Source organism: Lepidothrix coronata, unplaced genomic scaffold, assembly GCF_001604755.1.
Source record: "Lepidothrix coronata isolate B3197 unplaced genomic scaffold, Lepidothrix_coronata-1.0 Scaffold38, whole genome shotgun sequence".
In the NCBI taxonomy this organism is placed as follows: domain Eukaryota; kingdom Metazoa; phylum Chordata; class Aves; order Passeriformes; family Pipridae; genus Lepidothrix; species Lepidothrix coronata.
In genome coordinates, this window is record NW_016690218.1 from 557,886 (window position 1) to 570,873 (window position 12,988).

A 12,988-nucleotide genomic window follows, 5' to 3' on the forward strand; every position below is an offset into this window, starting at 1 on the left:
GATAACTCCAGAAAGGTGGACTGATTTTATTTTTTTTTAGCTGAGACTTCAGGCTATTGGGCCTGCCAGGAATGTCTAGGGAGCTATGTGAGATTTAATCAAATGTGCCAGAAACACAGCTTTGGCAGTACCTTCCCTTGTTTCCTGATAGGTATCAAGCCTCTCAACAATCCTCTGCTTTCTGCAGGAGATGACAACTGCACAGAAAGGCTCCTTGCCCAGCTGCAGTGGAAATGCCTTCCTCTACCTCCTGCCACAGCCAGCCTCCTCCTGGGAAAGGGGGAAATGGTGGCTCTTGCAGCTCCACCACTGCCACCTCCTCCATTTAATGAGTTTTTCCGCGCAGGAGCAGTGCACCAGCAGGGCTGCATCAAATCCCTGGATTCTACGCACTTTGCTAAACACAAATATGGAGCCTCTCAGCCACCCCCACACAGCTTCAGCCACCACAGCTTCTCCTGTTCCTTGGAGGCAGCAGAGAGGATGGGAAATGTTTGCCTGCTCCACAGGGCTGAGATTCGTCTCTGCTCTGTGACCCTACAAGCCCTGTGCAAAACAACTTGCTTCTTTCTGTAGCTCTTTGTTTAGAGCCCAGCTCCAGGGTCAACTTCCAGGGCACGTGAGGCCCTTCTGTCACTGAATGACTCCCAAACCTCTGGTGCCTGACAGTAAAGGCACCTGCTCCACCTTCCTGCAGCTGGGTTTGCTTATTTGGGTTTGTTTTTGACACTGCATCCGAAGGGCTTGCTGTCATCACCAGCCAGACACGGTGAGGGGCAGCTGGTGGCAGTGGGTTCCCTCACCACTCCAGGGTCTCCCCACAGGGGTGGAGTCCCCTCACAGCCCCAGGGTCACCTTGTTGTCCACGAAAAATTTTTACCCAGTGTTCCAAAGCCAATAATTACACACTTGAGAGAGACATTGATTATTTCAGAGTTGCACAAGCCTGAGTGCTCAGTGGTATTCCACAAATCAAGCAAGCCAATTATTAAAACTTTTTATTATTTATACATTTTGGCATTCCAAGGCATCAATGTTCATTGGCTACAAGTTACATAGTTCTTTTATTAATCAGTATTCTATCTTCTACTGGTTAATGGTTCTCTTGCTTCTCATGCTAATTAGTCTGCATGCTCAGTCTTCCTCCTCTTTTGGGTTGGTGGCTTTCTTGCGTTGGTGGTTCATGAGTCAGTGGTCGCGATCTCCCCCTGCCAGAATTACCTTTTACCCAGTCAGAGCTGATGCAGCACAGTTGCTGAGTTGTCTTTATTAGTTTTCTTCCTTGCCTGGGAAGTTCTGCCAAATGTCCTGGTGGCCTGTAAACTCTGCATTCTTCGTGCCCACTATCAGTGGTACACCCTTCTCCCCAGGCTCAGTTAACCTCCCCTCGGTCTGAGATCACTGAAACATGTCGAGGCCCTAAACCCTAAGAAGGCAATTTCACCAACAAGTAATTTGTCTTTCTAACACCCGGACATCACTCAGAGCTTACTTCCCAGCAGCCCTCTGTTTCAAAGATTAAATATCTTTTGTTGTTGTTGTTGTTCTTGTTCATTAGGCTTGAAAGTGTGCAGAGAAGACCCTTTCACACGTTCCACGTTTTGCGACGCCCTCCCGGGCCCTCACGGCGGCCGAAGGGCGGCGGCGCCATCTCGCGGCCGGCGGCGGCACCGCGGCCCAGGCCCGGCCCTCGGGAGCCCTGGGGTGCCCTTCGCTCTGGGAAGTGTGAACAGAGTCGTAAAAAAATAAAAACAAAAACAAAAACAAACAAACAAACCCCAAACAAGACAAAGGCGGTGCGTGGAAATGATCGCCGGTACCAGCGGCACAGGTGCGAGAAGCTGTTTTTCGCTCCCCCCTTCGCCGCAGCTCTGGCAGCCGACAAGCCAGGGCATGCCTGGGCGAAGGGCGGGCTGTTGGTAATCCCTTTTTATTCCCATCCTGCCTTGCCCAGCTGAGCGTCCTTCGTTTTATGAGTTGCAGTCTTTATTTTCGCTTCTAATAAACGGTGGTATTCCAGTTCAAAAGCCCCACAGGGCTCATGTGCGACTGATGATGAGGGGAGGCGGAAGAAAAGGTCTCTCTTTGGAAGACGGATCCGCTTCAAAGCTGTGGCGATTTGATGACTGACTGCCAAAGCACAGGGAGCCATGCAGGGAAGCAGACAATAGCCAGGCAAGACTGGCCTTTCATGCAGCGCTGCAGGAATGAAAGAAGAAGAAAAAACACTTAAAATATTTGAAATGTAAAACTTAAACACGGCGTTTTCATTTTAAAATAAATTCCTTTTTTTTTCTTTTAACTGGTGAGAGCATATTCATTAGCAGCTCTCCTAGGTTCAGCAGTTTCTAGATGTTATTGCAGATGGTATAAAGATCCACACAGAGAATAGAAGCAGTAACTACTACAAACTAAAGCTGCAGTTGCCTATTTAAAGTCTGGCCTGGTCTTAAAGGCAAGGACTTGCCTGCCTGGATCTTAGAGCAGTTGCGCTGACAGGTCCAGCAGGGAGGCTTGGAAAAACCTGGCAGGCTGGCACCAGGGACGTTAGTCATGGAGTCCTGTGTGGCTGAGGCAGGGTCTTTTTATTCTAAAAATAAATAAGACTCATGCAGGATGTCTTCTTTCACATCAGCCATGGTGCCTGCATGTGCGTTCATGCTGCGTGCTGTATATCGTGTGCAGTGTTCATCCCCTCCAAGGCAGTGGGGACAAAAGCTCAGGCCAGGATGGAAGGGGTTCCTCAGGTCTAAACATCTGCAAAAGGGGTTTAAGAGTGGCCATGGACAGGTCTAAGTTTGGACTTTGTTATTTAAGTGATGGGTTTTTTATGTGAGGGGATGGTGATGTTGTGTGTTGGGGTAGAACTGAGACCTCTGGAAACCTGGTTCATGTTTTCAAGAGAACACAAAGCACCAATCTGCTTCTAGAATATGTTAATTCTGCAATTTGGGAGAGCTGGGTAATTTTGTGGGAAAGATATCCTCAGCCTCCCTGATCCCAAATTTGGGTAACTTACCATACCTTACGCCTTCCTGAGGCTCACCAGATCTGAGTGAGCCTGTCTAAGTGAGCATGCGAATTTCTGAGTGCTTAGGGAACACACCTTTAAGCAGGAACTTAACTTAAGCAGAGTTCTTTCTTCCTATCATTTTGGCTTTCCTTTTATTAAATCCCAAATTATGCATGGAATGTAATTTTATCTCTATCTGTCATCATGCTGGTAGAGAAGTGAGCCAAAGGCTGTGGCTATCACCAAAGCTCAGTTCTACCCACAGAAGGAGTCCCATAAAAAACCCCATTTGATCAAGCAGTCAACTCTATCGGTGAGAAGTTTAGTGTCTGAAAATATATGTATCACAGCTGAAAATAGCATCTCCCTAAGATCTGTAAACTCAGAAAAAGAGACTGCTTACAGTGTCACTGCCTGACACCTTCCAGGCAGAAGAACAGAGATTTTTGTTCTGTAGTAGTTGCTCATTTTCGGCTTCAGTCAAACCCTCAAAATCAGAAGCGACTTTTAAAAAATACTGTCTGGATTTCCCTTGCGATCTCAAGACAATGTGTTTTACAGAACCACAGAACAGAAGAATATTCTGAGTGGGAAGGGACCCACGAGGATCCAGCTCATGGCCCTGCACAAGACATTCCCAAGAGTCACACCATGCGTCAGAGAGGATTATCCAAATGCCTCTTGAACTCCAGCAGACTTGGTGCTGTGACCACTTCCCTGGGGAACCTGTTCCAGTGCCCAACCACCCTCTGGGTGAAGAACCTTTTTCTAATATCCAGCGTAAACCTCCCCTGACACAGCTTCATGCCATTCCCTCATGTCACTGGTCACCAAAGAGAAGAGATCAGTGCCTACCTCTCTGTTTCCCCTCATGAAGAAGCTATAGACCACAATGTGGTCTCCCCTCAGTCTCCCATTCTCCAGGATGAACAGACCAAGTGACCTCAGCCATTCCTTGTATGGCTCCCCCTCAAGGCTCTTCACCATCTCTGCAGCCTAGTGCTGAGAGTTGCTCCAGAGGGACAGGCATTACCTCATTGATAGAGACCCTGTAAGTACTTCTTTCATTATCTGGACCTAATTATGTTGGATGCCACGTACATATAATAGATCTGGGTCAGTTTTCTTCCTTGTAAAACTGTGTTCATATAAATTTTGGTATTTTGAATTTTCATTCCAAATCAGAACTGAAGCGTATTTTGCAATACTGTCATTTTTGGTGGCATAGAAATGTCAATTTCCAATCATCTTTAATGATTATTTCCTTTTCTAATGCTTGTCAGCCTCTTCTTCACCCACTTCAGAAGCCTTCACTGTTTTAAACATACCAAGTCTGCTCTAACTCAGGAGACAATTAAGGTATTTCTTATGTGCACACAATGTACAGCATGATAGAGAGGGGCTTTGTTCAGCATTAGTGGAGATCTCTCCTGTTTAATTCTGCATCAAAGAACAAGGTGTTCTACTGCTGAAGTTAAAAGCAACCTTAGAAAGGAGCAATACCACCTGCCTGGTTGCTCATTCCTGTTACCAGAGCCCCTGTCCCCTTGGGTGGCACCGGCACTGGTGTGACAGCATCATGACCCAGCTTTGCTGGGGCTTGCTTGGTCGAGGGCAGGAGTAGAGAGCAGGGAGGCAGCAGCAGGCTGGACCTGTGTCTCTGAACTGCTTATGCCAGTGCCTGCTTATACCAGCTTGAAGACTTCATGACAATATCTCCAGAATGTGGACAGTGAGGGCATTATATTGCCTCAGTTTTGAGACTGGTTCCTGATATTCTCTGTGATCCTGATCTCTAGGAGAAAGTGGCAGGGGGTGGTTTCTGCGTTGCTGTGCTTCTCATAGCTTATACTGTCATTTGGGATTCTCCAGACTATTTTCACTATTTCTGTTCAACTGTAGGATCTGCATCCCACAAGGCATCTTGCCATACTGCTTGTTCCAATCCTTTTCTTCCTCTCTCCCAGGTTTTCTTGTGCGAGTCTGACAACTCTGTGATAATCATTCCTCCCCCTCACAGCTCTTCATGGGAATCTGTGTGGGTGGGCATAGCTGGTGTACAGAGCACAGCTATCTTCTCTCTGTATGTACTCACGAAATTTACCAAAAGCCTTCCCACTAGCAATAAAATTCCCCTTCACAGGAGATCCATAGGAAAATGGAAACACGCTTTACTAGAGCTGGAACTGAGACTGGAAAATTATGACTGATTTTCCAAATCAAGCATCTCTTAGGAGTCACCCCCAGAGAAATCTGGCTTTTTGGCTCCAGAGTGGCTTCCAAAGTGCTAGAGGCGCCTTGGGAGCTGGCGTCTTGGGAGCTGGAGCCTGATGGCTGTGCACAGTCATCTGTATCATCAGCTGAGTGAGTTGGTGCCGCAAAACGCAGTGTATGCTCCCAGAAGGCACTGCTGTTGTGCTGGCCAGACAGACACAGGATAGTATGGGACATGCCAAGCCTATCAGCTCCATTTGGGGTGACTCACTTGGGGAGGTGCGCTGGAGTAACTGAGGTGTGGGCAGGATTTTGGTCAATGCGTCATTTGCTTGTGACAGTGCTTCCCCCCACACAAGGGAATATACCCTTTAAATTTCTTGCTCTATTTAAATACCTGTCTTGCTGCCTGCTGGTGCATGGGCTCCAACTAACTACAGTTGTAAAAAACCCGATACCTAGATGAGACTGGCTCTGAGGGATGTGTCAGCCTGGGACTCCCTCAGCTGCCAGAGCAGCTCGCTGATGCCCTGATTGTCAGCCTCAGCAGAGCTGCCAGGGTATGAGAGAAATTCAGTCAGATTCTTATTCTCAAATGAGAAAGGTGGAAGCAAATAAGCCAGAAGACTTATATCTCTGGGGACCACATTCTTGTGGTGAAATAGTCAGGGCTAAGTCTTCCACTATGAAGGCAAGGAGATAGTCTTAATCTTCTTTAAGTGATATCAGAGAAACAGTTCCCCTCTCTGCATTCTTCCATGAATCCAATAACTTACAATGCAAGCACAGGTTCAGAGTAGTTATCCTCGGGTTATAGCTTGTGTGTACTAGGGCGCACTGAGATCTGTAGGTACAGTTGGTGGTGGAGGTCTACTCGTGTGATTATCATCATCATCATCCAAAACAGCTACTCATCACCTGAAATGCTTTGGGTAGCTGTTTGTGACAGAGCTTGTGCACGGAACCTGGTGGATCATTACCTCACTGAGAGCACAGAGGGTGGGAGGTGCACGTCTGCCTGAGGGCTTTCAGCAGCCTACAGGAGAAGTTGGTGCTGAAAACCTTGCTGGGGCATCTTGCTGTACAGAGAAAAACCCTAGAAAGGAAGGGATCTTGTTGATGGAATACAAACCAGACAAGGAGAGGAGGCTACTGGCACTGTTATGTTCACTGGAAACAGCTACGTGAGCTGAACTCAAACCTAAAACTGGAAATCTCCAAACCCAATTACCATTCACCCCTGTTGAGCCCTTTCTTCTGACTCATCAGTATGAGTTCACCTCATCACTTGGGGTTGTCTTCTGACAGCACAGCAAGATACTGCAAGCCTGTGAAGGAAAATATTTTCTTCTTCAAATCACATTTTTTGGGGGTAATGGCTCAGCAGTCAAAAATCATCATCAAACAACAAGATGAGCCAAAGCAAAAGCAAAAGATACTGGTGGGTGGTTTTGACCAACTGGCTAATGAAAGACACATCAATTTTATATTGCAAGTTTATTATAGTAATACAGTCAGATTAAATGATTTTCACAGCTAATATACCTAATTATCAGGCTATATATATATGCTTTATTCCAGCACATTACAATCTTTTTATCTTTAATCATGCAGCAAGTAATGTACAAACACAATTATAGGGCAGATTTTTTTCCCCTAAACATTACAAAAGTATGGCTTTATAAGAAAGTCGCAGCATACAGTGAACATTCATTTGTATTTGGGCATGGCAACATTCAGTATTAATCACTGAACAACAGCATCTGTCACTGCCATGCTGATTCCAAAAAAGCCAAGGGAACTGGGAACAGGGAAATGCCCATCAGTGTTAGAGAGATGGAAAATATATATCTATATACATTCAAAGTACGAAAAATGTAAAAAATTATTTTGGGGATTAAGTATCACTTTTATTTGTATGCTAAAGTCAGAGTTACGGAGTCTCGAAGAACATAAATACACAAACGGTTTCTGTCTTCCTTTAGACCAACAAACATCAGGAGTGATACAATTGACTTAAAAAGTGTTACTTCAGGTGTAAAGAGGTCAGAGGTCAGAATCTGGCCTGTCCTTCCTGCTAATGGTGCTGCAAAAATAAATAGAAGCATATGGTTAGGAAGTCATAGGCAGCTGAATTTTGCTGGCAGCCCAGAGAAAAGAAAGACAAAGATGTATGTTTAATATATTTTATTTTTTAAAAAATGGATTCTAGAATAAAATGTGGCCAGCATCACAAACCCTTTGCTGGACGATTGGAGTTGCTGGCAAGCAGAAGCACTTGTGCTTGGTATTCGGGGTGAAACACCCATTTCAAGAGCAAAGCTGCTGCTTCTTTACAAGAGAAGAAATGTCCTTACCTGTCAGCAGCACAGAGCCTGGGACGCACGATGAACTCGTGCAAAGGCTGCTTCCTTAAGGCATCGATCGCTGGGTACGAGCAGTGCAGTTAAGTACTGTCAGTCAGTTACGGGTTTTACCAGGAGAGGGCAGCCAGACACAGACATCCGTGTGCGCACATGCACCCACACGTTTTCACTCACACACCCCCACACAACCCCTCCCTCGCCACACACCCCTCTCAAGTCACTCGCTGTGGTCACTGAAGTGGCTCTCACCAAAACTGTAGTCACACACATACCGAGACAACTCAGATCCTTACAATGCTACTCCTCAAAATTGAAATTAAAAAGATGTAACCTGCAGAGCCAACCTGTAATCCAAAGATTAGAAAAGACTTTACCCTCTCCCCTTTTCACTATTGTTTTTATTCTTTTCCCCAAGTTCAGAAATACAGATTTTAGCAACACTTACTCAGTATGCATATATGCAAAATGTAAACATCACCACACAGCACCTAGCACCCTTTTTGATTTACAAAGTCACCAACATGTTTCTCATGCAAGCACAGGGATTTTTCAAGACTGTCAGGTTGCAGGAAGTCTGCAAAATACTTTGAGTTTACTTTTGCTAATGACCTGGCTTGGAAAGAATGGAGAAAAAAAACCAATGCAGACAGGGCTGAGGTAGATTTGGCCATATCTGATGTAATGTCACTGTATTGAGAAGAAGACAGATAGGATCTCAAACTTTAACAGATGGGTCACCACAAGATAAGCAAACTGGGTTTAGGGAGAAGATTGTCCCATTCCATAAGAAGGAGGGCCCATTCTGCAATCATATCACTACAGGCAATGGAAAGAGTTGCCACCACAACACTTAAAGCCCTAAATTTTGGCCCAATGGGACTGCACATGGGAGGTCCAATAGTAGCTCCATGACTGAGGGCCAGCTAGTACTTGATCTCTTGTTAAAACGGTCAGGAGAAGGAGAAATGAGGGGGCTGTGGAGTGATCTTTCCTGTGTGGGTAACTGCCTGTTACACATTGGGGTGAACACACTAGGATTTTTGCATGTTGGCCGACAGTGGACCAGGCCGTGGTAGCAGTCACAAATATGCCCCAGAAAGAAACTGCTCAAGACAATCCATCTTCTATCCTCTCTCTGGGCAACTGGATAGAGGGGAGCCTCCCACATGGACAAATGCATGCATACAAGCATCCCGCTGTCAGCTACAAATCCACCCATAAGCCTGAAGGGCCTGATCCCTGACCTTTGCAATGATCCACAATTATTACGGCCAACAAGAAATTCCTGCACCATTTTAGACTCAGTTGCTCCCAGTGGGTTGCCGTGGCTCTCTGAGTACAGCCTCCTGCCTTATTAGAAAGTGCTCTCCATTAATGCCAAGAATCCCTACCTGTCTCCTTGGATTTGTAAGTCTAACAGCCTTCCCCTTCCTCCTGTCTTTTCTGCAATTCCTTATAGCACAAAACTCTCATGGTTTCGAGCCAGCGCAAAAACAGTGGATGATTTCCATTCCCTCCTTTCCTGGGATCTCTGCTTCCGGGGCCTAATTACTATTCTAATAATATCAATCACCAGCCTCCCCCACCGACATCCGGATGAGATACCGCAGTGCTACTGGGAACAAACCCAATCCTACTCCTCTGGACTCCAGGGGTACCACAGGGGCCATGCTCTGCACAGTTGCTCTGGTCAGTCATGGGCAGCGAGCACCTGCACTGTCCTCTGTCTTGAGCTTCAGGTTTTTGTGGGGAGGGGTGGGGAGTATGTTCCAGGGCTTGGGAGCCTGCAGGGCTTGGCAGAAGCAGCTGAGCCACCGCTTATGATGCAAATCTGCCTTGGGCCCTGCTTTGAGTCCCAAGCTGTGACAGCCTCTGTCTGCAGCAAAGCCTGCTGAGGGAGCAGCCTCCCTGCAAAACCCTCACCCAAGATTGACCCTGAATTTCCCCGTTCACAGCCTCTCCCACTGAACAAGGAGGAATAGACACAGATGGAGAAAGACATGCAAGTCCCCAGGGGCAGGGGCAGAAGGACACTGCAGAACCAGGGATGTGGGATTTCAGAAGGGTTAACCCCTTCATGGCCTGCTTGCCACTTTTAGGGCCCGGCTGACATTTTCTCCGCCTCACAAGCAATCCTGCATATTCACCTGCCTAGCTCAGGTGGCACTGGCACTGAGGTCCTCCTATGGCATGTGGGAAAGAAAGGCTGGGAGGAGCACCCCAGGGTCTCAGAAAGCATGTTCCAGTTTGCTGTGACTGACTTGTTGTGCATTCCCACAGGAAATCTCCACCTGGCCATGCCTGGCATCACCAGTGCCCTGGCATACAGGAGGTACCCCATGCAGAGGGAAACTGAGTGGAAGTGCTCCCTGTACTGATGGGAAAAAAGAGTCCAGTACGGCCTCTGTGGCACAGGCGGGGAATTAGCCAGATGAGACATGAGCCATTTTTGCACAAAGCAATTGAGATGTGACTAAACATCCTTTCTTAGCCAGAGTCTTGCTAAAAGGGTTTTGTGCCCTACAGACTTTGGCTCCAAGTTCAGTTGAAGAGCGGAGTTCTTCACTGCTGCTCAGTGCGGATCTGGGAATTGAGTTACACTACTCCAGCAGAACAGAGGGTCGGGCTTACAAAGAGAGGAGAACACTGGGGTCCAAAATAAGGGATGTCCCCCAGAGGGAGTGGGGGCTCTACCACTGCTGCTCCACTGGTGCTGAGAACAGCCAGGAGAGCAGGACCAGTGCCTTGAACAGAGATGGCTCTGCCTGAGCAGTGAGGTTCAGAGCTACCCAGAAGGCGGGGAAGCCCCAAACCCACTTTCTGCAAACACACCCTGCCTGCAGTGCCCAGTCAGTGGGAACTTTTTGTCATTTCCAGGGTCAGACTCTCTGTCTGGACCCGGGTGGCAAAAATACTCTAATTGACAGCAAGGAACAACTTTTGACAGCAGAACATCACACCCCAGTTTAGGATAACTAACAAGTGCTGGTGGCTCTGAGACCCACTGGGAAACCAAGTTAGTGAGCTACATCTCCTGTAGAGATATGTTCTAAAACACAAGTCAGAGAGAAATAGTGTCACTTATGAAGGACAGGGCTTCCACTGGCCCTGCTCCAATTGCCATTTGTTTACTGGGCAACAAGGAAAATGGTTCCTTCCCCACTGCACAGGTCTGTAGAGGCATCAGGGCTGGGATTGTCTTTAACCCTCTCATTCCCAGGTGAGACAGGATGCTTTCTGTCAGCTGTTCTGTGGGTTTCTATACCCCAATCCCCCAGGAATATACACTCACTGCCCCTCTCTGAACTCATGCCCTCCACATGACCTGCTGTAAAGTATCTTGGTAAAATCAGGTACCCTGCAGGATTGCCTCTGCTTCCCTGCAGCATCAGCCATGGACTTTGTGGTTATTAGTAGATGATGCTAGATCATTGTTAGAAAGGAAACCTGACGTGTGAACCCTGTTGGTAGAGAATGGTGTTTCTCCCAGCTCTAGCAGAACACAGTCCCATAGTTACACCATTTGAAAATCCCATTGGGCGTGTGGGTAAATCCCACATGCCCAGTGTGTTCCTTTTTACCCAGGTACATTACATGGGATAGAGTTATCATATTGGGAATTCAGATACACTGATACCAGTTGACAGCTAAGAAACCAAACATAACACAGTCTCGACTACAGTTAACCCTTCACATGCACAACAAAACAGAGAACAAGGAAGGCTTCTGCCTTTAAAAGTGCCGTGCCTGCAATCGGTTAGAAAAGACATTTAAAATCTTGTCACAAAATATTGGATTTTCCAGCATAGCCTAATAGGTTAAGTACTAAAATCACATTAAAATGCAGAGGGCGGTGGATGACCAGCTCCCCTAAGTTGCCTTTGAAAATCCAAGACCCAGCGAATAAAGTCAAGGAAAAACATTTACCACATTTTTTGTCGGTAGCTTTTTGCCATAGGATGGTAAGGGCTTTAGTGCCTGAGGTATAGGTAGTTCCTGGATGCTTTTAGGGAAGTGAGAAGGGGGAAGAGTCTGAAGAATAGTTTGCATAGCTTGCAGATATAAAGAAGCAGGTGTGTTCCCCACCAGGCTGTTGAATTTGTCTTCTCCCAGCAAAGCTGTCCAGTGGTCTGGATGCTCCTGCAGAACTTTCCGCATCTTAAACTGTGGGTTGGGCATGAAGAGAAGGAGGTAGTCGAGGCAGAGCTTCTTTGATGCAACATTGACTTTGGAGTCCCACATCTGCTCCAGGATGACGTCCAGAGGGGTAAGCCCTTTACTGTCCTCTATCCTGGGAGAGGCTCCATTCCCAAGGAGGATGAGGACCGTCTCTGACCTCAGCAGTTCACAGGCAAGGTGCAGGGGGGTTTTCCCATCTTCCAGATGAAAGCAGCCAGCCCTATTGATGTAGGAGTTCAAGCTGGGGAGCTTGTGTGCAATTTTGATGATCAGTCCCAAGATATCTCTCCTGTCATATGTGACCGCCATGGCCAAATGAGGAGCAGAGGATGGGCAATAGCAGAAGTGTTCCCCAGGCACCTTGAGAGCCTCCTCTGGAAAATGAGACAGCAGATACTGAGCATAAGGCAGGTGATTATGCACCACTGCATAGAGAAGGGCTTCTGAAGGTGAGTAGGTTCGTAGGCTGGCATTTTCCTCCCAGTAAAAATATTCCATAGTTCTCATGTCTTCCAGCATCCACACAGGCTTGTGATCTCTCACAGCCTGGTAGAACATATAGGATAAGAACTTGCAGTGCCTGCTCTGATCATCCTGCAGGCTGGCCTGGTTACTGGCCATGGCTCAGCAAATAAAGAGCAGCTCCACACAAAATCACTCCAGACTGTAAGATCAGTGCACTTGGAATGCCGATCCCGATGCTGCTGCAACCTTCAGGCTGCCTGGACTGCACTAGCTGGAATGCATGGGCTGATCATCTCCACCCATTCATTGTTTTTCCCCTCACTGCAGTGGTTTTGTTTAGGTAAGCACAATCCCACAGGCTCAGTTAACCCGTGCCATGCAAGCAGATGGTTAGTAAGTACATCCCGCTCTGTGCGTGGCACAGGTTACTGAAACGCTGTCAGACTGCGAGTGATTTTATACACACACAGCCAGAGAGAACAGAGGGAGAGACTAAAATTAGCTTGAGAGGTGAGGCGGATTTCTGTCTGCATTTCATGTCTAACCAGATCAGCTCATACACTGCAGTAAGTGGAATAGCAATATTCCTCTTTCTTTTTTTTTATGTATGTCACTCACGCACACACACATTTCATTATATAGTAAAAAATATGTAGCAGTGTAAAATACTCCACAGCTGATAATACGCATGATTACATGCTCAGGAAATCAAGGGGTTGGTAACAGTAGCTTTAGGAAGGGATCCCTATTT

At 46.9% G+C, this 12,988-nt stretch overlaps 1 protein-coding gene across 5 annotated transcripts; it reads right to left on the minus strand.

Moving 5' to 3' along the window:
- Positions 1-259: 259 nt before the first annotated feature.
- Positions 260-12,670, minus strand: LOC108496334 (ankyrin repeat domain-containing protein 9-like). 5 transcript variants are annotated; one of them, XR_001874419.1, is made up of 2 exons: positions 9,167-12,670; positions 260-270 (listed from the first exon to the last, which is right to left on the minus strand). XR_001874419.1 is itself a non-coding variant. In XM_017812961.1 (2 exons), exons 1-2 carry the CDS (start codon positions 12,391-12,393, stop codon positions 2,104-2,106), a joined length of 969 nt encoding a protein of 322 aa, XP_017668450.1. In that variant the 5' UTR covers positions 12,394-12,670; the 3' UTR covers positions 1,829-2,103. The 5 variants fall into 5 exon arrangements, 2 of the variants coding, with proteins under 2 accessions (XP_017668450.1, XP_017668451.1); XM_017812961.1 differs by lacking the exon at positions 260-270 and adding an exon at positions 1,829-2,199 and having other exon boundaries at positions 11,521-12,670; XR_001874421.1 differs by lacking the exons at positions 260-270; positions 9,167-12,670 and adding exons at positions 2,097-2,199; positions 6,004-6,148.
- Positions 12,671-12,988: the final 318 nt, after the last annotated feature.

What these genes read in the sequence shown, in the direction of transcription:
- LOC108496334 (XM_017812961.1), bottom strand. Translation starts at nt 12,393, where the DNA reads ATGGCCAGTAACCAGGCCAGCCTGCAGGATGATCAGAGCAGGCACTGC. An exon ending in AGCTACCGACAAAAAATGTG is followed by an intron (nt 2,200 to 11,520) that starts GTAAATGTTTTT and finishes TCATTCCTGCAG; the next exon opens with CGCTGCATGAAAGGCCAGTC.